The sequence below is a fragment of the Vicugna pacos genome, chromosome 13 (assembly GCF_048564905.1).
Source record: "Vicugna pacos chromosome 13, VicPac4, whole genome shotgun sequence".
Classification (NCBI taxonomy): Eukaryota; Metazoa; Chordata; class Mammalia; order Artiodactyla; family Camelidae; genus Vicugna; species Vicugna pacos.
The window spans coordinates 29,729,643-29,757,230 of record NC_132999.1 but is presented as its reverse complement, the minus strand read 5'-3'; the positions used below and the strand labels follow the sequence as shown (position 1 = coordinate 29,757,230).

The window sequence follows — 27,588 nt, the reverse complement described above, 5'->3', positions numbered from 1 at the left end:
TTGTAATTGGAGTTTAATACAACTTCTTGACCAGCTGTTAATACTGTTCTTTTATTCATTCCACAGGTGTTTATTGAATGGGCACCACATCAGGTTCTGTGGCTATCAGAGGGTGAACACAGTCTAGCGGGTGTCTTTGCAGCATCTACAGCCTGGTAGAAGAGATTGGCAGTAATCAGACAATCACACCAGCAAATGTATATTTATAGACTGTGATAATAATTATAAAGGGAAAAGTGGGGGTGTTGTGAGAGATTATAAGGGAAGATCATCTTTTCTAGGGATTCAGGGAAGACTTCATGTGAAAATAATATTTGAGCTAAGAGCTGAAGGATGTAGAGTTATTTTGGCAAGGACGTGGGGTGTATTGGAGACAGGTAAAAGGTCTAGAAGAGGAAAAGAGCATGGTACATTGAAGAAATGTATATTCAAGTAGTGTTCCAGCACCAAGCATAGGGTCTGCATGTAGTAGATGCTCAGTAAATATTAGTGGAAGGGAGGATGGGACTTAAAACTAGCCCTTGTAATCACTGTTGCTAGATTATTTATTTTACAATAAAAGGATCAAGGCCAAGGTTTAAAAACTTAAATAATTGCTTATGAAGTACTTACCATGTGCCAGGCAGTGTTTTAAATGTGTTACCCATGTTAATTTACTTACTCTTGAGGTACATACTCTTATTACTCAATTTTATAGATGAAAATTAAGTCACAGGTAAATTGAATAACTTCCTCAAGTCATATAGTTAGTAAGGGAACTAGGATTAGACCTTGGATGATCTAGTCCTAGAGTTTGTGTTCTTTTTCATTATGGTTAATAATGGATAATTGCTACAATTGGTTAAAGTATATATAATACCTTTCTCAGACTCTTATTCCAGAGCTTTCATAATATGACACCTGTCTACCTCTCCAGCTGTGTCCCACTGTTAACCCATGTAAATAAATCCTTTTTCCAATTTCACAAATCCCTCAATGATTGCCCATTCCTAGATCACTCCTTGTGTGTCTCTACCTGTTTGAAATTTTACTTCTTCATCTTCCTATCTAGAATGTCTGTTAAAATTTTATCCATCTGTCCAGACCCAGCTTAAATCCATAAATAATGCCTTTCTTGACCATTCAGACTATGATCTGGTCCATTTGTTGAACTTTTGTAGTACTTACTCTGTAACACTTACCTCTTAATTTTGTCTGACAGATTAATCATTTAATACCGTGTGCCTCTTGTGCTGTGTTGTTATTAAAATTATTTTTGTTATTTAAATTTTCTTATTTAGTATTGTTTACCATTAAGTAAACGATAAGATTCTTGATATAAGGGATGATATCTGAGACTTGAATTGACCCCAATGCTCTGCATATGGTAGGTGTACTATAAGTTGATCTGATTGTTTGATTACTAATATTTTACATATAATGACCATGAAGTGCTAAATATTGTAGGTGTATATTAAATGTGCTGGATTGTGTGTTGTGAGAAATTTCTTTCATGTTCTTAGCATTGGATGGCTTAAATATGCAGTATTTATAAAAATAAATGGCATATATATGAAAATGATTTTGAATTGTAAAGCATTGAACACAGAAAACAGATTTAAGAAAAACCATGCATAGATTATGTATCCTATTTAAGTCTACTCAAACTTAAATTACCCAATGGGAGCCAATCAATAAATAAAAGTTGATCATGGTGTTCATTCTGTAATATATAGACATAACAGATCACTATGTTGTACACTGGCAACTAACATAGTGGTGTAGGTCAGTTATAATTAAAAAACAAGCAAGAAGCAAACTCACAGAAAAAGAGATCAAGTGCAAGAGGTGGGGAGAGGGGGACTTGGATGAAGGTGGTCAAAAGATATAAACTTCAGTTTTAAGATAATCAGTACTAGGGTTGTAATGTACATGATTAATATAATTAGCACTGCTGTTATGTTTAAAAGTTGTTAAAGGAATAAATACTAAGAGTTTGCATCACAAGGAAAATAATTGTTTTATTTTGTATCTGTATGAGATGATGTATGTTCATTAAACTCATTGTAGTAATCATTTCATGATATATGTAAGTCAGATCATTATATTGTACGCCTTAAACTTATACAGTTAGTTATAATTATGTTAGAAAGTCAATTATATATAAAGTCAATTAAATTTATAATGTCAATTATATCTCAGTAAAACTGGAAGGAAAAAAAACCCTTACAAATGTACACCTAAAAAAATATAACAGCATATTTTAAATGGAAAAAAGTAAAATTATCTTTGTCCCACCAAAAAAAATTGACTACATGAATAATTATGGGAATATACTTGAATAAGTCATTTAAATCTCCCAAACTTGTTTTTATTGGTAAAATGAGAGAAATAATCTTTACGCTTCTATATACCCCAGAAGGAGAAACACTATACTTCAATAATAAAAAGAAGAAGAAACACTGTAAGTCACAGAAAATCTACCACTTTTTATATTTGACTTACAGTTTGTCGTAGCAAGATATTACATTGTTGATTTTCCCTCTTCTTTGTGGTTTCCTTACTTAGAGTTTTTGGGGGCATTGTAATCTTATCTCTCCTCCCATCTGCCTCCATACATGTCAGTGAGAAACCAAGCAAAATTTTCAGTCTTAAAAGAGAATTTTGAGAAATTAGGGTGATAGATAAGCATGGGGATCATCCTAATGAAGGGAAAACAATGGGATGACATTTATTTAACAACTGCTATGTGCTCTTGGCAGTCTGTTAAGTAATTGACACACCTAATGTATATACCACAAGATGCTTTTAGATTGATTAACACCGAGAAGAATTTAGAGATGGTACTTGAAGAGGTTTAAAAAGAATAACCAAGTCAGAGTCATCATTAGCATTTTGGAACTAATATCCCTCAATCCCATGCTTGCTTGGACTTTCTTATCAATTCCCATTTGAAAACAATTCTGTAAGCTTTCTTTTCTCATAGAAATGTAGTTTTCTTTCAACATCTGAAGTTAATCTTTGAAGCATATCCTATTAAAATAACCACCAAGTCTGCCTTGTACAGTTACATTTTTATGATGGTTAACTTGCAGGTTTCTAGACTTTATAAGCATGAAGATTTTACAATATGTTCAGTGGGATAATAGGGTTTATAGCTTACCATGGTCTGAATAGATTTATGAGATTTTATCCTTGAATATGTAAAATTTATAAATTACATATTTTTATTTGTTAATCTTTGTGTTTTTTCACTTTTTCCAAGTTTTATTGAGATATAATTGACTTAGGACATTGTGTTAGTTTAAGTTGCACAACATAATAATTTTATATATGGGTGTATTGTGAAATTATTACTGCAGTAAGTTTAGTTAACATCCATCACCTCATAGCTTTTTTTCTTGTGATGAGAACTTTTTAAGATCAGCTCTCTTAGCAACTTTCAAATATATAATGCAGTGTTGTTAACTATACTTACCATGCTATACGTTATATCCCCAGAAATTGTTTATCTTAAAACTGGAAGTTTGTAACTTGTGACCACCTTCACTCATTTCCCTCATCCCCTACATCCTGCCTCTGACAACCACTAATCTGTTCTCTGTTTCTGTGAGTTTAGTTTTTTCAGAATCCACATAAAAGTGAGATCATCTGGTGTTTGTCTTTCTCTGTCTGACTTATTTCACTTAGCATAATGCCCTGAGGATCTATCCTGTTGTCAAAAATGACAGGATTTCCTTCCTTTTCATGGCTGAATAATATTCTATTTTACATACACATAGACATACCACATTTTCTGTATCCATTCATCTCTTGATGGCTACTTAGTTTGTTTCCATGTCTTAGCTATTGTAAATAATTCTGCAGTGAACATGGTGTGCAGATATCTCTTCCAGATAGTGATATTGTTTCCTTTGAATATATACCCAGAGGTGGAAATGTTGGGTTATATGGTAGTTATATTTTTAATTTTTTAAGGAATCTCCGTACTGTTTTTCCATAATGGCTCCTCAGTTTACATTCCCACTAACAGTGCACAAGGGTTCTGTTCTCTACACAGTCTTTCTACACCAACACTTGTTATTTGTTTTTTTTTTTCTTCTGGTAATAGCCATCTGAGAGGTATGAGATGATACCTCATTATGGTTTTGATTTGCATTTCCCTGATAATTAGTGATGTTAAGTGCCTTTTCATGTGCCTTTTGGCCATCTTATGTCTTTGGAAAAATGTCTATTCAGATCGTCTGCCCATTTAAAATTTTTTTTTTTGATGTTGAGTTGTATGAATTCTTTGTATAGTTTGGATATTAACCCTTTGTTGGATATACTGTTGCAAATATCTTCTCCCATTCAATAAGCAGCCTTTTTGTTTTACTGATAGTTTCCTGTGCTGTGCAAAGCTTTTTAGTTTGATATAGTCCCATTTGTTTATTTTTGCTTTTGTTTCCCTTGTCTGAAGAGACATCAAAAAAAAAAATATTGCTAAGACCGATGTCAAAGAGCTTACTGTGTTTTCTTCTAGAAATTTTATGGTTTCAGGTCTCACATTTAAGTCTTTTAATCCATTTGAGCTTATTTTTGTATGTGGTGTGAGAAAGTAGTCCAGTTTGATTTTTTTTTTCATGTAGCTGTCCAGTTTTCCCAACACCATTTTTTGAAGAGGCTGTCTTTTCTGCATTCCCTTTGTCATAGATTAATTGCCCATACAAGTGTTTATTCATTTCTGGGCTCTCTATTCTTTATCATTGATCTGTGTGTCTGTTTTTGTGCCAGTACTATACTGTTTCTGTTTTTTTTTTTTTAAATTGAAGTATAGTCAATTGCAATGTGTCAATCTCTGGAGTACAACACAATGTCCCAGTCATGCATATACATACATATGCTCATTTTCATGTTTTTTTCCACTAAAGGTTATTACAAGATACTGAACATAGTTCCCTGTGCTATACAAATGAAACTTTTAAAAAATATATTTTTATGTATAATGGCTAACAATTATAAATTTCAAACTCCCAAATTTATCCCCTCCCACCCCCTTTCCCTGGTAACCATAAGATTGTTTACTAAGTCTGTGAGTCTGTTTCTGTCTTGCAGTACTATGCTGTTTTAATTACTGTAGCTTTGTAGCATAGTTTGGCATTGGAGAGTGTATTATGGGGTGATTTTTAATTACCAATTCAGTCACCTTATTAGTAATTGGCCTGTAGATTTTCTTGTTTTTTATGATTCAGTGTTCGTATGGGTGTATGTGTCTAGGAATTCACCCGTTTATTCTAGGTTGTACAATTTGTTAGCATATAATGGTTCATAGTAGTCTCTTACGATCCTTTGCATTTCTGTTGTATCAGTGATAATGTTTATAAATTATATTTTAATAATTGAAAGTATAATACAAATTTGATTTACTTTCTAGATTTAAACAAATCTCTTGAGTGGTGTTTTTTCACTGATGGAGAATTACTTCCAAGCAGAAGCTTACAACCTGGACAAGGTGTTAGATGAATTTGAAGAAAACGAAGGTGAGAATTTACTTTGGTCAATCTATTTGAATGTATTTATGATATGAAAATGTGAGGTTATAAGAAGATGCAGTACTTACAGAAAGTCGTGTCTAATGACTTAATGATAATAATGTTATTTATTAATATCCAGAGGAAGAACTACCATTTTTAGCACTATGGGCCAGATACTATGCTAAATCATTCACATGGATTCTATCATTTAATCTTTAAAAAATCCAGTTAAAGTAACTCTTACCTACATTTTACAGAGGAGAATAGAGGCTCAGAGAGGTTAAGCATCTTCCCCAAAGTTACTTTATTAATAAGTACACGATTAGAATCCAGGCCGTATGGTCCTAGAGTCTGAACTCTCTCTACTCTGTACATCCAATTTATAGTTAAGAAAAGCTTTAGAATGTATGATTATATTTCCCAAACTAAGAAAAATAGTGTCTTGCATATTGATTGACCAAGCAAAGATACACTTTAGTCCTAATTTTAAAAAATTTACGTTTTTACATATCTGCCAAATAGTTGATTAAATTATATATTTTCAATGCCCAGTCAGAAAATGTCTGCTAAAGATTCACTTCATTGAGGGAAGAGCCTTTTCCTTAAATTCACCGTGCAGTATGACTTGAATGGATAAGCCATAATTAAATCTCTGTTCTTCATCTTACCCTCCTTCCCTGATGTTCTTGGTTTCTAACAGAAAATGGTATGTAACGAGTTTACAAAGTGATATATTTCCATCTGAAACCTTTGATTTCAGTAATGGTCTCCAAACCTTTATCATATGCAGTGATTCAGGTTATTCTTTGATAGCAGTTGGAAAGAGAGATTAATTTTGATTTTGTTGATTTGAGTCTGTGATAGAGCAAGCTTAAAGAGAATATGAGATCATGGGTAGGAAGGGAAAAGGATAACTGAAGTGGCCTGCTCTTCCTGTATTTTATCACTGATGACCCACTAACCCATAACCCTAGGCTCACTCCTCATCCACGTAAATGTGAAGCATAATCTTTTGGGATTTTATTGGATGTAGGTGGGCTTCACACATACCAAGGTGGACGGTGTATTGTCCTCACAGTTTCAGTTGTTTTTGCAGATATTTTCTCAGTCCTATTTTCTTTGCTTTGATCCTCTGTGTATCACAGTTATTTGTCAAGTGATATCTGCACAAGTGCTATACCTAATCATGTGAATACAGTACTTCTAGACTACCATTGGCTCTAATAAAACTATTAATTTCTTTACATCAGTCTTTTTGTGACTTCTGTAGATTCTAGTAGGGCATTTGTATATAGCTGATTTGTAATACATTTTTGTTTAATCAGTAAAAATTGTCATTTTCGTTTGAAATACAGCATTTGCTTACCAAAAGTAACTCCTTTAGAAAGAATGATTTCAGAGGCTAGCTTGTTTGTAACTATGTTTTTCATTTGTTTTGAATGATTTAAAAAAAAAATCTCAATACTATTTGTATTAAAACTACCTCGCCTATCTAACCTGGTACCTTTCCAAATATATTTTAAAAGAAGTGTTTTCTTATTTTGTGTTTATTTCCTCCTTGAAATGAAAAGTGTACCACACACAGACTGTGATGACAGCAGATAGTTAACATTATACCCAGATAGTTGGTGGTTGAATAATGAAATTTTTAATACCTGATCATTTCTGTTTGAATATTATTAATTATCCTTATAAGAGGCAATATTTCTTTTTTATGTTCATGAGCCAACTTGGAAATATGATTTCTTTTTTTAAAAGAAATACATGTTACGAAATCTCAAGTCTCTGCTAGCCCAAGTTTTGTAAACTCAGGATTTAACATTTAACACTCAGAGCAAAAAAAACCAAAAAAAAACAAAAAAAACCACTCAGAGCATACATACAATCTGATGCTTTATGACCTTTACAAGCTGCCCTTCTGGCTTCTTTTCACTAATTCCTTACACTAATTCTTTTTTCAACCCAAACTGATTTATTTATTACTCAGATTGTTGTGTTTCGAGCTATACTTTTACTTGTTCCCCTCTTTTCTAAACTTACATAAAATTGTCTTTGAAGCCCAGGTCATTTCTTTCTGCTTCCATGAATTCAGGCTTGCTGCCTCAGCCTGTAAAATACCTTTTTCCTCTCAATTTATTTTTTACTACTACATAATAGTTTTCAAATACTTATGCTATCCTGTATCTATTTCTTATTTTTCCAACTAGATTATGTACTTATTGGAGGCCAGAGCTGTCATTTAATCTTCATGTTCCTTAAGCCCAGTGCTTTTACTGTGGTAGATATTTACTTAGCATATGTTTGTTGTGTACCTACCACATGCCACTCACTATGCAAAGCAGGGATTTACATTGATGGAAGGAAATGGTTTCTGCCTGAATAAGTCAGGTAAATAAAACGTATTGCAGTGTTATAAATGCTTTAATAGAGATATGAACAAGGTGCCTAAAGAACATTAAAGATTAATGTTACTACTGAGGGGAAAGTATATTTACATAATTTCAGGACTGTGATTATCAGATTTACTGTAGGAAGAAAAGACAGACAATAAGAGTGTAAGTGCATTATTTCTTATTTCTCTGATTAAACATACACATAGCACAGTAACTTGGAAAAATAGTCATCATGGTTATGATCTGTTAAAAATAAACAGAAACATATGAATACAGAATATAAGCAGGTTGATTTAATAAGGCAAATGAATACTTTCTGCCAAATGTCCTCAGATGATAGTGTAAATATGAACTTAATAATTTATTATGACATGATTATAAGTGTTAATTTCACATACTTAAATAGCAAACTTTTTAAACTTATTGTGGACAGATTTTAAATATATACAAAGTAAACAAAATAGTATAATAATCTAGTGTACCCATTTCCCAGCTTCAACAGTGATTGACATGCTGTCATTTTTGTTATATTTATGTCTTCATTTGCTCCTTACTTCCTGCTTCATTGTTGTTTTCACAGTTTTTTAAAAGATGAATTTTATATATTAAAATATATATTTCTTAACTGGAGAGTTTTGACAAATAGATATATCCATGTAACCCGCACCTTAGTCATGATGTAGATTCTCTCACTGCAGAAAATTCCTTTGTTTTCCTTCCCACTCAGTTACTGCATTCTCATTACTATTCTGATTTTTTTCTGCCTTAGATTAGCCCCAACCTCTTGTTATGTTGGGCCAATCCATGGCCTTCCCTACTACTCTCCCCACCCCCCTGCACCCCAAAGTACAGCCTGTGAGCCACTTTAATTGTGGTACTAGATTGAGGTAAAATTCTTTTGTTGTTTGGCACATTCTATGATATTACCATTTGGTAACACATAATACATGCAACAATCTTAAATACATTTTCTTATTCTTAGGTAAAAATTAGAAACTTCAGATCCTAGGAATATCCTGTTTTCGCATGTCCTAAGAGTATTTTATTTTCAGAGCATATTTGCAAATATAGTTGATTAATTTAGCCCTAGTCTTTTCAGAGTTACCAGCAAACTTAATGTAATTATTTATTTTTTTCAGATGAAACAGTTTCTCCTATTTTATTGGATACAAAGTGGAATAAGATTCTAGATCCCCCTTCTCATCGACTGCCATTTAACCCTGCATTGGCCAGTGTGAATGAACCTGCTGTTTCTGAGTCACAGCCACAGCTGAAAGTCTTCTCCCTGGCTCATTCAGCATCTCTTAACTCAGAGGGAGAGGACCACTGTGCTAATGGACAGGACTGTAGTCTGAATCCAGAGATCAACACAATGTGGATTGATGAAAATGTGGTTGCAGAAGATCAGTTAATTAAGAGGAACTGTAATCGAGATGATCAGTGCAGTACTGTTGAAGTGGGAGAGAAGAAATGTGGAAACCTAGCTTGTCTGCCAGATGAGAAGAATGTTCTTGTTGTAGCTGTCATGCATAATTGTGATAAAAGGACATTACAAAGTGATTTGCAGGATTGTAATAATTACAATAGCCAATCCCTCATGGATGCTTTTAGCTGTTCACTGGATAACGAAAACAGACAAACTGATCAGTTTAGTTTTAGTATAAATGGGTCCACTGAAAAAGGTATGAACTCAGAGAAACAAATGGATCCAATAACTAGACCAAATGCAGAGGGGGATTCTGTTAAACATATATGTACTACTTCATCTGATAATCTAGCCAGTGTCTGTTCCCCTTCACAGTTACAGGATGATGAAAATATAATAGGTAGAGACCCCTCCATGTCCGTGATTACAAGTTTATCACTTGATTCAGTAATCTCATCCCAGGGAACAGATGAAGGTCCTACTATAAAGCAGGAGGACTGTATACCAGATGAGGTTCTCACTGTCAAAACCAGCTCTCCTAGGACAGACCCAGGGAGTCCAAACTCTTTTTCCCACTTGAGTGAGGGGACTTTGATGAATGAAGAGCCAGCAGAGGAGAGAACAACTGAAGAATCCATCCAGTCTGGCTTACCTTTGCTTCTCAAGGCAGGCATGCCTAACGGGTCTGGGAGGGATGATACCTGTGAACAGTTTTCAGATTGCCTTGTGCCCAGTGAAGTTAGAGCTGATGAAAATGAAGGCTGTAAACATGAGGAAATTCTTGGCACTACAGAACTTCTTAATATGACAGAGCATTTCTCTGAATCTCAGGAGATGACTAATTGGAAATTGACTAAACCAAACAAGGTGAATGACAGCCAAGTAAATAAAGAAAATGAGAAGTTTCCGCAAGTGAATCAGCCTGAGGACACTCACGATGATAGTGGAGGAGAGTGTGGTAAAATGGCAGAAGCAGCTCTAGATTTAAAAGGAACTTGCATAAATGAAAGTGAAGGATGTGATTTCTCCACTGTTATGGATACACCAGCAGCAAATTCTCTACCTAATTGTTGTGATTCCTATGGAATGCAGAGCCCAGTTGTTTGTTTTGTTCCAAAGACTTTACCCTCCAAAGAAGATTCAGTAACAGAAGAAAAGGAAATAGAGGAGAGCAAGTCAGAATGCTACTCAAATATTTATGAACAGAGAGGAAATGAAGCCACTGAAGGGACTGGATTACTTTTAAACAACACTGGTGACCTAATGAAGAAAAATTATTTACACAATTTCTGTAGTCAAGTTCCATCAGTGCTTGGGCAGTCTTCACCCAAGATAGTAACAAACCTGCAATCTATCAGTGTTCCTTTTGGGGGTGCAAGACCCAAGCAGCCTTCTAATCTTAAACTCCAAATTCCAAAGCCATTATCAGACCATTTACAAAATGACCTTCCTTCAAACAATGGAAATAATATTAAAAACAAAAATGATATTCTTGGGAAAGCAAAATCAGGGGAAAACTCAGCAACCAACATATGCAATGCCTCTTTGGGAAACATCTCTATTGTTGATACAAATGGGGAACATTTAGAAAGTTATGAGTCTGGGATATCCAGTAGACCGTGCCTTGCGTTAGCTCCAGAAAGCCCAGATAATGATCTCAGAGCTGGTCAGTTTGGAATTTCTGCTAGAAAGCCATTTACTACTCTGGGTGAAGTGGCTCCAGTCTGGGTACCAGATTCTCAGGCTCCAAATTGCATGAAATGTGAAGCCAGGTTTACGTTCACCAAAAGGAGGCATCATTGTAGAGCATGTGGGAAGGTAAGTTGTGTGTGTAAACTCAGGAATCTGGCATGCCCATTTTATAATACTCAATTAGAAATTAATAAAGGCAATATAAGGTGAACATATTTCTGGTTGGGATGACATTATAAATAGCTTTTGAAATTCCAAGTCTAGTAAATTTCTGAGTAAAAAATGACCTCACTGATTCTTATTGTTTATATAATTTTTTGTTGTTGTGAACATTCAAGCTGAGTCAGTTTTCATGAACAGATGAGAATTGAGGAAATGTTAACTTTGTGGTTTCTGGATTGATAGATACTTGGTTAATTAAATACTTTGTAATAGTTTTGATTTAAGAAATATTTATGATTGACTTCATATTTTTATTTCTTAACTAGTTGACTATAATGCTCAAATTCACCCGTTTTTGCTACAGATTTTTTGCCATTGTACTAGAAATTCTGGAACTTTCTATACACGTATACACATATTTTTGTCTTTTCTCCTATGTAACTTTTTGTTTGTTTTGTTTTTATTTTTGTTTTGGGGGGAGGTAATTAGAGTTATATATTTATTTTTAATGGAGGCACTGGGGATTGAACCCAGGACCTCATGGATGCTAAATACACACTCTGCCATTGAGGTATACCCTCCTCCCTCCCCTGTGTAACTTTGATACAAAAAGAGTTGAAGGCTATAGATCCTGTGACAAGCTTTTAAGAATAGTTGCTATTTCTTGGCTCTCCCTTAATTCTATTAGCTAATAGCATATCAGTTTCCTAGTTTTGTTTGTTTGTTTTTTAAAGAACTGTAAACAAGGAAGAAAGGGGATTTTGTATTTTTAAAAAGAACACAAAATCAGGTCTGGATTTGAACTTCAGCTTTGTTACTATTAAGTCTATAACTTTATTAAGCCTTAGTTTTTCATAAAAACAAACAAAAAGATAATTTTCATTGGGCAACTGTGAAGACTAAATGAGATTACTTCCTTTCTCGCCTGATTTATTGGTCATTTTGTATTAATTAGGATGCCTTCAGCTTCAAGGAACAGAGTACCTGGCCTTCAGTGACTTAGACAAAAATAACATTTATTTCACATAACCAGAAGCCTAAAGATAAAGACTCAGTTCTGTCTGGGTGCAGAGCCAGGATCACTGAAGTTTTCTTGGTTTTCCCGATGTGGTATCAGGATAGTTACACAGCTCTCAGCATCAAGTCCAACCTGACAACTTCCCAAGTGCAAAGAAGCTGGTAGAGGTTAAAATGTGCATTTATTTTATGATTTCATACATTATTAATTTTTCTATATATAATTTTTTCTATATAGCAGCATAATCTCTACTTCTCTTGTATGACAGGTGATAAAGTACAGAATAGAAAGAGTACAAAAAGCTCCTTCCCCAAAAGGTGTGCCCACTAAGTTCAAATGATCATCATTTATTATATATTCAGATTAAGTTCCTATGGAAATCACCAAATCCAGTAGTTCATGGTTATTCATTCTCTGTCAAGCTCCATTTGCCATGAATATTTTTGACCCTTTTTATTTGATTATTTTAAAGGCCTAAGAAAGCCATTGAGTTTAAGAGTATAGGAAAGAGGAGTTTTTTGAAAGTGGTAAGAATTTCTAAAAGAAAAAAATTAGTTTTTATCTTTATTTGGTTGTTTACAAGCTATATCACACTTTATCCATTACTGTCACTGATGTAGCTGGTTATTTATGAGATGCCACCTGGTTAATGACGAAGTAGACAGAAAAATAGCCTTTAAAAGCAAAAGTTCTTGAACTGATACTTACAACTTAGATATTTTGTATTTGGGATAGTGTGAAAAATGAGAATAGAATAACATTTTTGAACACTTCCACTTTATGCTAGGCTTATCTAGTTTAACAACACAACTCTCTGAGATACGGTTACAGGGAAGAAAAATGTGCCTCAGAAAGGTTAAGTGACTTGCCTAAATTCTCAGAGTTCATAAGAGTGCATGAATTTTAAAATAAATTTATCCAACTCCAAAGCGTCATGCTCTTTTTACTACACTGGACATAGCAACAAAATTTATCTATACTTGGATTGCTTACTATAAATATAAGTCACTGTCTTTGGGTGAACAGTTTTGGACAGTGGTAAAAGATTGGGAATTTGAAAGGAAGACAAAAATGCTGAGTGATTGATGCTGTCAGGTGATGGGGTAGCCTAGCGGAAGTAGCAGCATTTTAGGTTTTACTTCATCTATGAGGTCTTGAACTACAAATTAGGAAAATAATAACATGGTGCCAAGTCATAGAATGATGAGGGATTTAGTTACAGTAATATATACCACTTCAATTTACTTACATTATTTTTTCTATATTAATTGACTTTAAAAGTATAATTCAAAACAGATGAATTTTTACTACGTTTGGATAGACGGTGGTTTGAATAGACAGAACACAGAGGAAAACTGTAGGAGAGGCAGTATGGAAAAGAACACTGGAATGGGTCTGAAAAAGCTCTGGGCTTCTGTTTCCCCTGCTGTAAAAGGAGGTAATTGCATAGATTTTCTCTCTCTTTCCTTGAACCTCTGAAAGAGCTTGTATGAATTGTGTTTAAAATAATGGAAAGCGAAATGCAAAGGTTTGTGCTAGCACTGATTTATCTCTATAAAATCATTGTTAAGCATACTGATTAGGCAAGGTCACTTTGTGGGAAGAATATGCCGTTGAACATTTTGAGATATGTTGTGTTGAAAGTATATTTTCTGAAAGTCATTTCAGTTCAGCTGGAATGCTGTTTATCACAGTACCCAGTTAAGTGTGTTACACTGAGGTTTTTATTTTGCACTTACTGCTTCCTTTTTGATTCATTTCCAATAGTACTAATTCTTTTAGGCACAGATCATTCATAGTTTAAAATAGCTTGATGACATGCATAATGTCAAAGTGGTATATTGAAAAGTGATCTAGAATAATTTTTAATAAAAGTATAGTTTATTTACAATGTTGTAGTTTCCAGTGTACAGCATAGTGATTTGGTTATACATATATACTTACTCATATTCTTATTCATTATAGGTTGTTATAAGCTATTGAATATAGTTTCCTCTGCTATACAGTAGGACCTTGTTATTTATCTACTTTGTATATGATAGTTTGTATCTGCTAATCTAAAATTCTTAATTTATCCCTCCCCCTTTCCCCTTGGTAACCATAGGTTTATTTTCTATGTCTGTGGGTCTGTTTCTGTTTTGAAAATAAGTTCATTTGTGTCATTTTTTTAGATTCAACATACAAGTGATGTCATACAATATTTGTCTTTCTCTTTCTGGCTTACTTCACTTAGAATGACAATCTCCAAGTCCATCCATGTTGCTGCAGATGGTGTTATTTTATGCTTTTTTATGGCTGAGTAGCATTCCATTGAATACATATACCACAGCTTCTTTTTCCAGTCATCTGTTCCTAGACACTTAGGTTGCTTCAGAAGAAAAATCTTTTCAAAATTTTTTTCTGGATATATGCCCAGGAGTGGGATTTCTGGATCATATGGTAACTCTATTTTTAGTCTTTTAAAGACTCTCCATACTGTTTTCCATAGTGGCTGAACCTAGGATAATTTTTAATACAGTTCTAGAAATGTTCCTTCCTCTGCATAATGGGATTATAGATATTTAACACATAATGATGACTTATAATTATGAAATATTATATTTTATATAAATTTATATTTCTGTAACACAAAAACTTTAATTTATATAATATTATATATGTTTATGTAAAAAATGACAAGGTACAAGCAGTATCTAACTCTCTTTTAATTTGAATAACTATTCTGAAGAGGTCAGGAGTAATTTTGTCTGCAAAGGTCTTATGAAAGAACTATATAATAATATTTTTGTATTTATGTCATTAAACCATATTTTTAGTTTAAGTAAAAATACTTTAAAAAATTAAAGTACCATATTAAAAATAACTGCTCATTTGAAATGGAAAATAAAACACATTTTGAGATGGGATGAAGAAGCCTAGTATTATTTTTTTAAACAAACTATTATTTGTATCGTGAAATGTGGCAACTTTATGCTTATTTCTTCATATTGCTAGTCCAGCTCCCTGGACATACCCACTTTCAGAAATTAATAGACTTTAAAAAAATTAAAATACAGTTGATACACAGTATTAATTTCAGATGTAGAATATAATGATTCAATATTTTTATAGATTATAATCTATTCAAAGTTATTATTAAAAATGTCTGTATTTCCCTGTGCTATATAACATATTTTTGTAGCTTATTTATTTTACACATAGTAGGTTGTACCTCAATCCCCTGCTCCTATCTTGCCCCTTTCTTCTTCCCTTTCTCCACTGGTAACCACTAGTTTGTTCTCTGTATCTGTGAGTCAGTTTCTGTTTTGTCATGTTCATTTGTTTTAATTTTTGGATTCCACATATGAGTGATTAACACAGAATATTTGTCTTTCTATGTCTGACTCTTTGTAGTAAGCAGAATATCCTCTAGGTCCATCTATGTTGTTATAAATGGCAGAATTTCATTTTTTTCAATTGCTGAGTAATATTCCATTATATATATGCCACATTTTCTTTATCCATTTCTGTGTTGATGAACACTTAGGTTGCTTCCATATCTTGACTATTGTAAATAATGCTGCTATGAACATTGGGGTGCATGTATATTTTCAAATTAGCATTTTTGTTTTCTTCGGATAGGTACCCAACAGTGGAATTGCTGGACCATATTGTAGTTCTATTTTTAGTATTTTGAGGAACCTCCATATTGTATTCCATAGTGGCTGCACCAATTAACGTTCCCACCAATAGTCTACTAGAGTTCCCTTTTCTCCATACCCTCACTAACATTTGTTATTTGTAGATTTTTTGATGATAGTCATTCTGACAGGCATGAGATGATACCACATTTGGTTTTGATTTGCATTTCTCTGATCAGTGATTTTGAGCATCTTTTCATGTGCCTGTTGGCCATCGGTATATCTTCTTTGGGAAAATGCCTATTCGTGTTTTCTGACCATTTTTTAATTGAGTTGTTTATTTTCATTTTTTTACTATTGAGTTGTTTGAGATCTTTATATATTTTAGATTAACCCCTTACTGGCCATATCATTTGCAAGTGTTTGGCTTTTTTTTCCTATTCAGTAGGTTGTCTTTTCTTTCTGTTGATGGTTTCCTTTGCTGTAAACAACAACAGCAACAACAACAACAAAAAGCTTTTAACTTTAATTAGGTCCTATTTGTTTATTTTTTATTTTGTTTCCTTTCCCTTAAGAGACAGATCCGAAAGATATTACTATGATTTGTGTCAAAAGGAGTGTTATGCCTATGTTTTCTTTCAGGAGTTTTATAATTTCCAATTTAGCATTTAAGACTTTAATCCATTTTGACTTTATTTTTGTTTATGATATGAGGAAATATTCTAATTTTATTATTTTACATGCACCTGTTCAGGTTTTCCAGCACCACTTGTTGAAGAGTCTGTCTTTTCTCCATCATATACTCTTGCTTCCTTTGTGGTAGAATAATTTACCGTAAGTGAATGGGTTTATTTCTGGGCTCTCTGTTCTGTTCCATTGATCTATGTGTCAGCTTTTGTGCCAGTACCATGCTGTTTTGGTGAGTGTAGCTTTGTAGTATAATCTGAAGTCAGGAAGCATGTTACCTCCAATTTTGTTCTTTTTTCTTAAGATTGCTTTGGCAATTCAGGGTCTTTTGTGGTTCCATATAAATTTTAGGATTATTTGTTGCAGTTCTGTGAAAAATGTCATGGGTATTTTGATAAGGATTACATTAAATTTGTAGATTGCTTTGGGTAGTATAAATTTTAACAATATTAATTCTTATCCGTTAACATGGATATCTTTCTGTTTCATTGTATCATCTTCTGTTCCCTTCATCAATATTTTATGGTTTTTAGAATATAGGTTTTTCCCTTTCTTGGTTAAGTTAACCCTAGGTTTTTTGTTTGTTTTTTTGATTTCTTTTTAAACAAACTTTTCTTGCTTACTCTTTCTTGGTTTGTCATCAATAGCCTTTATTATATTGAAATATGTTACCTTATACCAACTTTAATGAGAGTTGTGTTTTTTTTTATGAATGGCTGTTGAATTTTGTCAGATGCTTTTTCTGATCAGTTGAGATGATCATGTGCTTTTTATTCTTCCTTTTGTTAATGTGGTGTGTCACATTAATTGATTTGCAGATACTGAACCATCCTTGCATCCCTGGAGTAAATCCCACTTGATCATGGTATATGATCCTTTCTATGTTGAATTTGGTTTGCTAATATTTTCATGAGGATTTTTGCATTTATATTCATCAGTGATACTGGCCTGTAATTTTCCTTTTTTTGTAGTGTCTTTATCTGGTTTTGGTATCAGGGTAATAATGGTGGCCTCATAGAATGTATTTAGGAATATTCCCTCCTCTTTGATTTTTTTGGAGTAGTTTGAGAAGGAACAATATTAGCTTTTCTTTGTATGTTTGGTAGAATTCCCTTTTGAAGTGGTCTGGTCCTGTGCTTTTGTTTCCTGGGAGCTTTTCTTTTAGTCAGAAATGCATTTTTACCACTACTGATTGGTCTGTTACGACTGTCTGTTTCTTCTTGAATCAGTCTTGGAAGGTTCTGTGTTTCTATAAATTTGTCCATTTCTTCTAGGATATCCAGTTTGTTGATACATAACTGTTCATTGTAGTCTCATGATTTTTTTTTGTTTGTCTATATCATCAATGTTATTTTTCCCCTTATTTCTTATTTTGTTTTTGAGGGGTCCTCTCCCTTTCTTCTTCATGAGCCTGTCTATTGGTTTGTCAACTTTATCTTTTCAAAAAACCAGTTCTTGGTTTCATTGATTCTTTCTTTCCTCCTTCCTTCCTTCCTTCCTTCCTCCTTTCCTTTCCTTTCCTTTCCTTTCCTTTCCTTTCCTTTCCTTTCCTTTCCTTTCCTTTCCTTTCCTTTCCTTTCCTTTCCTTCCTTTCCTTTTCTTTACCTTTCTTTTCTTTGCCTTTCTTTCTCTCTCTTTCTTTCTCTCTCTCTTTCTTTCCTCTGTTTTATTTAATTCCACTCTAATCTTAATTATTTTCTCTTTTCTACTGACTTTAGATTTTTTCTTTTTCTAATTTTTTAGAAGGTAGTTTAGATTATTTGAGATTTTTCTTGTTTCTTGAGGTATGTATCACTATAAACTTCTCTCCTAGAACTGTGTTTGCAGCATCCCATAGATTTTGGAAAGTTGTGTTTTTATTTTCGTTTGTCTTGAGGTATTTTATGATTTTCTCTTTGATTTCTTCATTGGTTTTTTAGTAGCATGCTATTTAGTCTCCATATGTTTGCGTTTTTCCCATTTTCATTCCTGTAATTGATTTCTAGCTTCATATTGTGGCTGGAAAAATGCTTGATATAGTTTCTGTCCTCTTGAATTTATTGACATTTGTTTTGTGGCCTAGTATGTGATCTGTCCAGGAGACTGTTCTATGTGCACTTGAAAAGAATTGTGTTCTATTATTTTTGGATGGAATGTCTTTTAGATATCTTTTAAGTCCAAGCCATCTAATGTGTCATTTAAGATGATTTTTATCATGAATGGATGTTGAATTTTATCAAATGCTTTTTCTCCATCTATTGAGATGATACTTTCACTGATGTGGTGTATCATACTGATTGATTTGTGTATGTTGACCCATCCTTGTGTTCCTGGGATGAATCCAACTTGATCATAGTGTATAATCTTTTCTATGTGTTGCTGAATTCAGTTTGCTAATATTTTGTTGAGACTGTTTGCATCTGTTTCATCACAGATATTGGCCTGTAATTTTCTTTTTTGGTAGCTTTGCCATCAGAGTGATGGTGGCTTCATAGAATAAGTTTGGGAGTGTTCCCTCCTCTTCAGTCTCTTGGAAGAGCTTGAGAAGGATTGGTATAATCCTTCTTTGTATGTTTGGTAGAATTTCCCAATGAAGCCATTCAGTACTGGACTTTTGTTTGCAGAGAGGTTTGTTTTGTTTTGTTTTGTTTTTTGTTTGTTTTTTTGTAAATTACTGATTCTCTTTTACTTCTAGTGATCAGTCTGTTCAAATTATCTTTTTCTTCTTGATTCATTTTTGGTGGACTGTATATTTCTAGAAACTTGTCCATTTCTTCTAGGTTGTCCCATATATTGCCATATAGTTGTTCATAGTATTCTCTTACGGTTTTTTGTATTTCTGTGGTGTTGGTTGTACTTTCTCCTGTTTCATTTCTTATTTTGTTTGTGTCCTTTCTCTTTTCTTCTTGGTGAGCCCAGCTAGAGATTTGTTGATTTTGTGTACTATTTCAAAAAACCCCCAAAAAACTAGCTGTTGATTTGATTGAGTTTTTTCTGTTTTTTTTAATCTCTATTTTATTTATATTCTTCCTCATCTTTTATTATTTCTTTCCTCCTACTAACTTTAGATTTTGTTCCTTATTTTCCTCATTTTTTTAGGTGGTAGGTTAGGTTGTTCATTTGAGATTGTTCTTGTTTTTTGAGGAAGGCCTGTATTGCTATGAACTTTCATCTTAGGACTGCTTTTTACCACATCTCATAAATTTTGTGTGGTTGTGTTTTTATTAGTGTATAGAAATATAAGTGGTTTTTGACTCTGTGTCATGCAACTTTGCGGAAATTGTTTATTCTTACATTTTTGTGTGTGTGCAATCTTTAGGTTTTTGTATGTGCCATCTGTGAACAGAAATAACTTTACTTTTTCATTTCTAATTTGAATTCCTTTTATTTAGTTTCCTTGGTTAAACTTCCAATACTGAGTATGAATACAAGTGGCAAAAGCCCACATCCTTGTCTTGTTCCTTTCTTAGAGGAAAAGCTTTCTGTTTTTCACTGTTGCATATGATGATATCTATAGGCTTTTTATATGTGGCCTTTATTACATTGATGTGCTTTCCTTCTGTTCTTCATTTGTTGAGTGTTTTTATCATGTAAGGGTATTGAGTTTTGTTAAATACTTTTTGTGTATCAGTGATCATGGGGATTTTTTTTCATTCTATTAATGTTGTGTATTACACTGACTGATTTTCGTCTGTTGAACTATCTTTGCACTCAAGGAATAAACCATATGTGGTCATAGTATATAATCCTTTTAATGTGCTGCTGAATTTGGCTTGCTTGTATTTTGTAGAGGATTTTTTGCATCAGTGTTCAGAAAGCATATTGGTCTGTAGTTTTCTTGTAGTGTCTTTGTCTGGCTTTGGTATCAAGATAATACTGGCCTCATAGAATGAGTTAGGAAATATTCCTTCCCTTTCACTTTTTTGGAAGAATTTGAGAGTTGATGTTGTTTAAATGTTTTGTAGAATTTACCAGTGAGACCACCTGATCTGGAGCTTGTCTTTGTTAGGTTATTGCTTACTATTTGAATTTCTTACTAGTTATAGATGTATTCATATTCCCTTTTTCTTCCTGATTCAGACTTGATAGGTTTTGTGTTTCTAGGAGTTTGTACATTTCTTTTAGATTGGTCACAATTTTTCTAAACCAGAAGAGAATTATTTGAAAAACTCAGATTAGGCTATTGAGTCTTAAAAGAATGCTTCCTTTGATAGAACAAATCAGAAGGTGGTTATAGAATGTCAACTAACAAAGTGTCTTTGCTATATAAAACACTCATGCAAATTGTTAAAACCATCACATTTTCAATATATCAGTAGGAAAAAGATATGTTTAAGTGGGTTAGTAAATGGTGGATAAATATTTAAATTTATTAGCTATCAGGAGGTAGAAACTAAAATTTTATGCCTAAATAGCAAGAAATAGATAATGTTGACAGTACACAATGCAGGTGATGTTAAGTTGAAACCAGCATGTTTGTGTATTTAAAAAGCCATATGTATCAATTCTTGCAGCTAATAATTCCTTTTGGGGGAAATAATTCCCAATAACAAGAGTTGGGAAAAATGAACAGAAAGATGTTCATTTTTGTATTACTTAAAATAGCAAATACATTTGAAATAATTTCTGTCCAAAATTGGATAATGATATAAGTTAAATGTGATAATGTAATATGATTCAGCCATTAAAAATAATTATTATAAGGCAGTATGGAAAAGGCTTATGATATGAGTAAAATAAAATACAAACTCATATTTATATTTTGTTTATAATTATAAAGATTATATTTGGGTGTAAGAATAAGTATGTCTAAAAGAAACATGTAAAATTGGAAACAGTTCATTTTAATTGGTGGAATTTTGGGAAATTGCTCTATTTTCCTATTTTTAATTCTTACAGTGTCTCTTAATATTGTTAAATACAATCTTAATAATTGTTAAAAACAATTCAGGATCTATGAAATAGTCTTACCAAGAAAAAAGTCAAACTCAAATCTGAACACATTTCTAGATTTAGTAATCCATTTATAGGACATACAGAGTTAGAGAAACACATTAAACAACACCACAAGTCAATAAGTATAATCCATCAACAGGCTAATGAAAAAAAATCATACCAGTCTCATCAACACATGTAGATAAAGCATTTGACAGAATATAACACCCATTCATAATAAAAACTCTCAGTAAATTAAGAAGATAGAGAAACTTCTCAACATGAACATCTACAAAAATACTGACAGTTGACATACTTAATAATGGGACACTTAAAGTGTTCCCACTAAGATGAGGAACAAGGCAAGATGTCCCCTCTTACCACTGTTTTTCGTACTGGAAATTCTAGCTAAGTCAGTACTATAGGAAAAGGAGATAAAAGGTGTACAGATTAGGAAGAAGGAAATAAACCTGGCTTTGTTGACAGACAGCATGATCACCTATGTAGAAAATCTGAAAATACTGACAAAAAACCTGGAACCACTAATTACAGCAAGGGTGCTGGATATAAGACTAATATAGAAAAATCAGTGCTTTTCTGTATACCAGCAATGAACAAGTGGAATTTGAAATTAAAAACACAACACCATTTATATTAGCACCCCCCAAAACAAAATACTTAATATTAAACTAACAAAATACGTGTATACAAGGTTTATGTAAAGAAAACTACAAAACTCTAATTAAAGAAAAAATTTTTAAAAAGAGCTAAATAAATGGAGAGAGAATCCATATTCGTGGATTGGAATACCCACTTCTGTCAAGATGTCAGTTTTATAGGTTGATCTGTATATTCAGTGAAATCCCAGTGAAAATCTCAGCAAGTTATTTAGTGTATATCCACGAACTGATTCTGATGTTTATATAGAGAGGCAAAAACCCAGTATAGACTACACAACATTAAAGAAGAACAAAGTTGGAAGACTGGCATTACCAGACTTCAAGACTTACTGTAAAACTATAGTAGTCAAGACAGTTTGGATTGGCGAAAGAATAGACAAACATATCAGTGAAACAGAAGACAGAGGCCAGAAATAGGTCCACAGAAATGCAGTCAACTTACCTTTGACAGAGGAACAGAGGCAATACAATGGACAGAAGATAGTTTTTTTATCAGATGGTGCTGGAACAACTGGACTTCCACATATAACCAGTTGACTCTAGACACAGATCTTAACACTTTACACAAATAGATCGAAGACCTAAATGTAAAATGCAAAAAAATAAGACTCCTAGAAGATAATGTAGGAGAAAGTCTAGGTGATCTTGGGTTTGGTGATGAGTTTTTGGATATCAAAAGTTCAGTCCATGAAAGTAAGAATTGATAAGCTGGACTTCATTAAAATGAAAATTTTCTGCTCTGTGAAATACCTTGTCAAGAGAATGAAAAGACAAGCCAAAGACTGGGAGAAAATATTTATAAAAGAACATTTCCAATAAAAAAATATTAACCAACATACACAAAGAACCCAATAAGAAAACAACCTAATTTAAAAATGAGCCAAAGACCTTAACAGACACCTCACAAAAGAAGATAACCAGATGGCAAATAAGCATATGAATAGTTGCCTTCATTGTATGTCATAAGGATAATGCAAATTAAGACAACAGTGAGATACCACTATACACTTAGAATGGCCAAAATGCAGAATGTTGACATCACCAAATGCTGCTGAGAATGTGGAACACTGGGAACTCTCATTTATTGCTGGTGGGAATGCAAAATGGTATAGCTACTTTGTACAACAGTTTGGCAGTTTCTTATAGAGAGAAAACAAGCTTACCATATAATCCAGCAATCTTCCCATACAGTCCAGCAATCTTCCTTCTAGGTATTTACATAAATGAGTTGAAAACTTATATGCCCACACAAAAACCTGTACTTAAGTGTTTATAGCAGCTTTATCCACAATTGCCGAACCTTAAAAGCAACCAAGATGCCCTTCAGTAGGTGAATGGATAAATAAACTGTGGTACATTCACACAGTGGAATATTTAGTGCTAAAAAGAAATGAGCTATCAAGCCATGAAAATAAATGGAGGAATCCTAAATGCGTATTATTAAGTGAAGGAAGCCAATCTGAAAGGGCTCCATATTGTATGATTCCAACTATACTACATTCTGAAAAAGGCAAAATTACGGACATAGTGGAAAAAAAAAGATCGATGATTACAGGGGTTAGTGGAGAGAGAAGCATGCAGAGGCAGAGCACAGAAGATTTTTAGGGCAGTGAAACTACTCTGAATCGTACTATAATGGTGCATGAATGTCATGATACATTTGTCGAAACACAATTTACAAGACCAAGAGTGAGCTATGAGACTTTGGGTGCTAATGATATGTCAGTGTAGATTCATTGATTGTGGGAAAAATATGTACCACTCTGTTGGGGGATGTTAATAACGGCAGAGGGGGCATGTGGTAGGGAGGTATACCTTCTGCTTAATTTTGCCAGGAACCCAAAACTGTTCTAAAAAATAGTCTATTAAAACATATATGTGACTATTAAAAAATGTTTACACTGCTTGGATATCTGATATTAAGAAACTATTAATACTTAAGGTGTGATAATGGTATTGTTATATTAAAATACTCCCTATGTTTCAGAGGTATATACTGAAATATTTAAAGGTTAAATGATATTTGAAATTTATTTCAAAATTATTAAACGGCGGAGAAGTGGGTAAGGATTGGCTTTGATAATTGTTTCACCTGGGTAGTAAGCACTTGGAGGTTGGTTATGCTGTTATATATTCTTTTATATGATTGAAAATTTCTATAGTAACAAAATTTTAAAATCAAGAATGGCCAGAATATGGTTATAAAGATAGGGATATATTTTAATTGCTTTCCTTTTACAAATTAGCACTTTTACCCACACATTAAACTTACAGTGCAATGTAAATGTGTTACTTATAAGGTAATAAGAAATATAAAAATTAAGTCATAGTGTATTAAACAGTATGAGTCTGATAGCTTCAAACAAGTCATTTTCTTACAATTCTTTGTTTATATTGCATCACTTGGAAGTAAAGTTGCAAAGTTTAGTTAGAGACCTTTTGTAGCCAGCTCCGCGATAAGCTCTTAAAATGACTCTGATTATTATTTTTGTTTTCCAGTAGTAACAGTAAAGTTGGAACAGGTGTTTGGACATAGCTGGATCAGTTTCTGATCAAACTGCTCTAAGTTCTTATTACATTGATTTTGGTATTTGTTAATAAGCAAGAGTAAAGTACTCTTCTGCATTTAAGAATTTTTACAAGTTTTTACTGTCGCTCGTCTTTGTGAATGGCTGGATATTGGTCAGTCTCAAGCACTTTCCTGTTTTTTTGTTCTTGCAAGGCAGTTATTTTTGTCATAATTACAGGGCTTTTTGAAGACTTGGGACATCATTTTTTCTACTTTCTAATTTGGAAAGAGAGAAGTAAGCATTTGATGATTTGAATTTTCAAGAATTGCAAAGGAGTGTTATTCACACTGTAAGGGTGTATAAATAGGCACAAATGGTACTTAAATATAAAGCTTGTTCATAAATTTGGCAGTAGGATTTGTTACGTGGAAAGCCGTGAATAGGAAATTTTAAAAGAAAAGGGAAATAAGGCACCATCATATATTTAGTACCTATAGCATGCTACATTTTACATATATTATCTAATTTAATCTTCACAAAACATTACAAGGAGAATGTTAATATTTTGGTTTTACATAATGAGGAAAAACCGAGGCTCAGAGTGTTAAAATTATTATTCTAAAATCATTTGGCAAGTGAATGATTAACATTGAGATTGAAACCCAGAAGTGCCACATTAAAGAAAATTATGTGTAAACTCACAAATGGAACATTTTAACCAGTACTTAGCTGGAAATTTTATAGCATATGTATTATAAAGTATCATAGTTTGTTTCTTTACAGTTAGCCAGGTCATATAGATCCTGTCATGTAAGGTCATTCATAACCATTTGGCCTATAAAACTTAAGGTCACTATTTTTAATAAACTGTTAAAATGTGTTTGTCATTGTTAAAGTTGTGAATTTGAACATGTATGATATAGCCCTTCCCTGATAAGTATACATTAATGTTTGTTTCTCTTCATGTATTCGTTCTTGCAATAACTTTACTAATCAAGGAAGTAATAAACAAACATTGAGTAACTGTTAATTCAGGGACTGTGTTACCAATACTTTCATTCATTGCTCCATGGAGTTTACATTCTAGTTTGGGAAAAAGGAGAATAAGTTAAATAAATTCAATAGATTATTAGTTGGAATAATGATATATGTATGATACTTCAGCAGTATAATAAGTTCACATTATAAATATATAATTCTCTTTATTTCTAGAACTCACTTTACTTTCTGACTCTGAGCCTTTAGCTCAGAGAACTGGGGAACATACTAAAATGATGTTTGGAATATGGTGGGATATTTTCAGTGGTCACAATAACTAGGGTTGCTATTGGCATTTACTAATCTGGGACCAGGACTGCTAAGTGTTCTGTGTTAAACAGGACAGTACTGCCCAGTGAAGAGCTGGTCTACCTAATGCGTCATGAGTGCCCTTGTTGAGAGACACTGACTAACCTGGCTCATGGAAGACAACTTCATCTTGGTCTTTTAGGCAAATTCAGTATTATCCAGTAATTTAAAATCCAGGATTATTAATCCATTCTCAGTTGGTTCAAGTCTCTTAGATTCTGCCCATCTTTTCCATGGTACTAATTCTAATGATCTGAGAATCTTATTACATCATAATCTTTGTCTTTTGGGGAATGAGGGCCAGTGTTCCAGATTTCTCTCCCTTTTTATATTGTGGCACGCTATCTATGTCAGTCATAGACACTGTCCAGTGGCACTTTTGTGGCATTATACAACATTTGATTTGATGTAGTTCTCTGGCGTGGGCAGTCCCGCAGGAATGCATCCCTTTGCCTGTCTCCCATTTCCTTGCCATTCCAGTTAGTCTTTTGGCAGGTTATCCACTCTTCTAACTAACTTCTGTGCCGTTTTCTAATCCCACTGGGAATGTAAGGGATTCCTTTCACACTATTAAGTCCATGGGATATTGGCAAGGATGGCTGTTCTTGGTTCCTTCTGTTTGCCTGCATTATGCTGCCCCCTGGCTTGCTCCTTTAAAAAGATATCTTTGTTTTTTGTTTGTTTTCATCCTTTCTTGAGGTTATCTTCCCAAAGCACAAGTCCTCTGCTTCTGGAAGTTCACAACTGTTATTAGTTTGCTAGGACTGCTGCAACAGAATACCACTACTGGTTGGCTTAAACAGAGGAAATTTATTGTGTCACATTTTCAGAGGCTAGAAGGCTAAGATCAAGGTGATGACAGGGTTGGTTCCTTCTGCAGACTGTGAGGAAGTCTGTCTCCTTGGTTTAAAGGTGGTCATCTTAATGTTCACATGGTATTCTCCCTGTGGGCATACTGTGTTCAGATTTCTCCTTTTATAAGGTCACCAGTCATCGTGGATTAGGAGCCCACCCTAATGACCTCATTTTAACTTCAGTATCTCTACAGAGGCCCTATCTACAAATGATGTCATATTCTGAAGTATTAGGCATTAAGATTTCATATGTATTTGGGGGAGATACAATTCTACCAATCTAGGTAAAGCCTAGATTACATGATCTTATTTTGCCATGTACTTTTTTTTGAAGCTGGTAACTTTACATTCATTTGTGTAATTATTTGACTTCAGATTATAACCTCTGAAGACTGTAAATTCCACAAAAGCAAGGGCTATATCTGTTTCATTCACTGCCACACCCAGTGGGGTAGCCTGGTGCCCAGCATATAATCAGGACTCAAATATTTGTGGAGTAAATGAGGGAATGAAGCTTCTTGGTTTTACCTCTTGATTAGAAAGGTTATTGAAGGATTTCAAGATTAATATGATTCAATTTACTTGTTAGAAAGTTCTGTTGTTTAGTATTTGTGTGAAAGATGAATTGGAAAGACACATCTGAAGATCAGGAGAACAGATCATTGATTACGATGATTTTTCTAGGCCTCAAATAATAAAGGCTTGCATAAACACTGCATGGTGATGGAGAGGCAGAGATGGGATTTGGGGAGAACCATTTAAGAGAGAGAACCAACAAGACTTAGTGACTGAC

The 27,588-nt window shown here is 33.4% G+C and overlaps 1 protein-coding gene and 1 long non-coding RNA gene across 8 annotated transcripts in view; one reads left to right on the top strand and one right to left on the bottom strand.

Annotated features, from left to right (window-relative positions):
* Nucleotides 1-27,588, top strand: part of ZFYVE9 (zinc finger FYVE-type containing 9) — a 130,986-nt gene that overhangs the window by 50,193 nt on the left and 53,205 nt on the right. For 5 of the 6 annotated variants that reach the window (XR_012079106.1, XM_072974441.1, XM_072974437.1 and 2 more), the window contains 2 exons: nucleotides 5,393-5,498; nucleotides 9,025-11,129. Coding sequence is in view for 5 of the 6 variants with exons in the window: in XM_072974441.1 (XP_072830542.1) it covers nucleotides 5,429-5,498; nucleotides 9,025-11,129 (2,175 nt within the window). In the remaining variant the exon portion in view is untranslated. Of the gene's footprint in view, nucleotides 1-66; nucleotides 198-5,392; nucleotides 5,499-9,024; nucleotides 11,130-27,588 lie in introns of all 6 variants that reach the window. The other variant, XM_072974438.1, reaches the window with a different exon arrangement.
* Nucleotides 36-26,168, bottom strand: LOC140700640 (uncharacterized). 2 transcript variants are annotated; one of them, XR_012079112.1, is made up of 3 exons: nucleotides 26,047-26,168; nucleotides 22,527-22,665; nucleotides 36-152 (listed from the first exon to the last, which is right to left on the bottom strand). It is a non-coding gene; the product is annotated as an uncharacterized lncRNA (long non-coding RNA). The 2 variants fall into 2 exon arrangements; XR_012079111.1 differs by lacking the exon at nucleotides 22,527-22,665.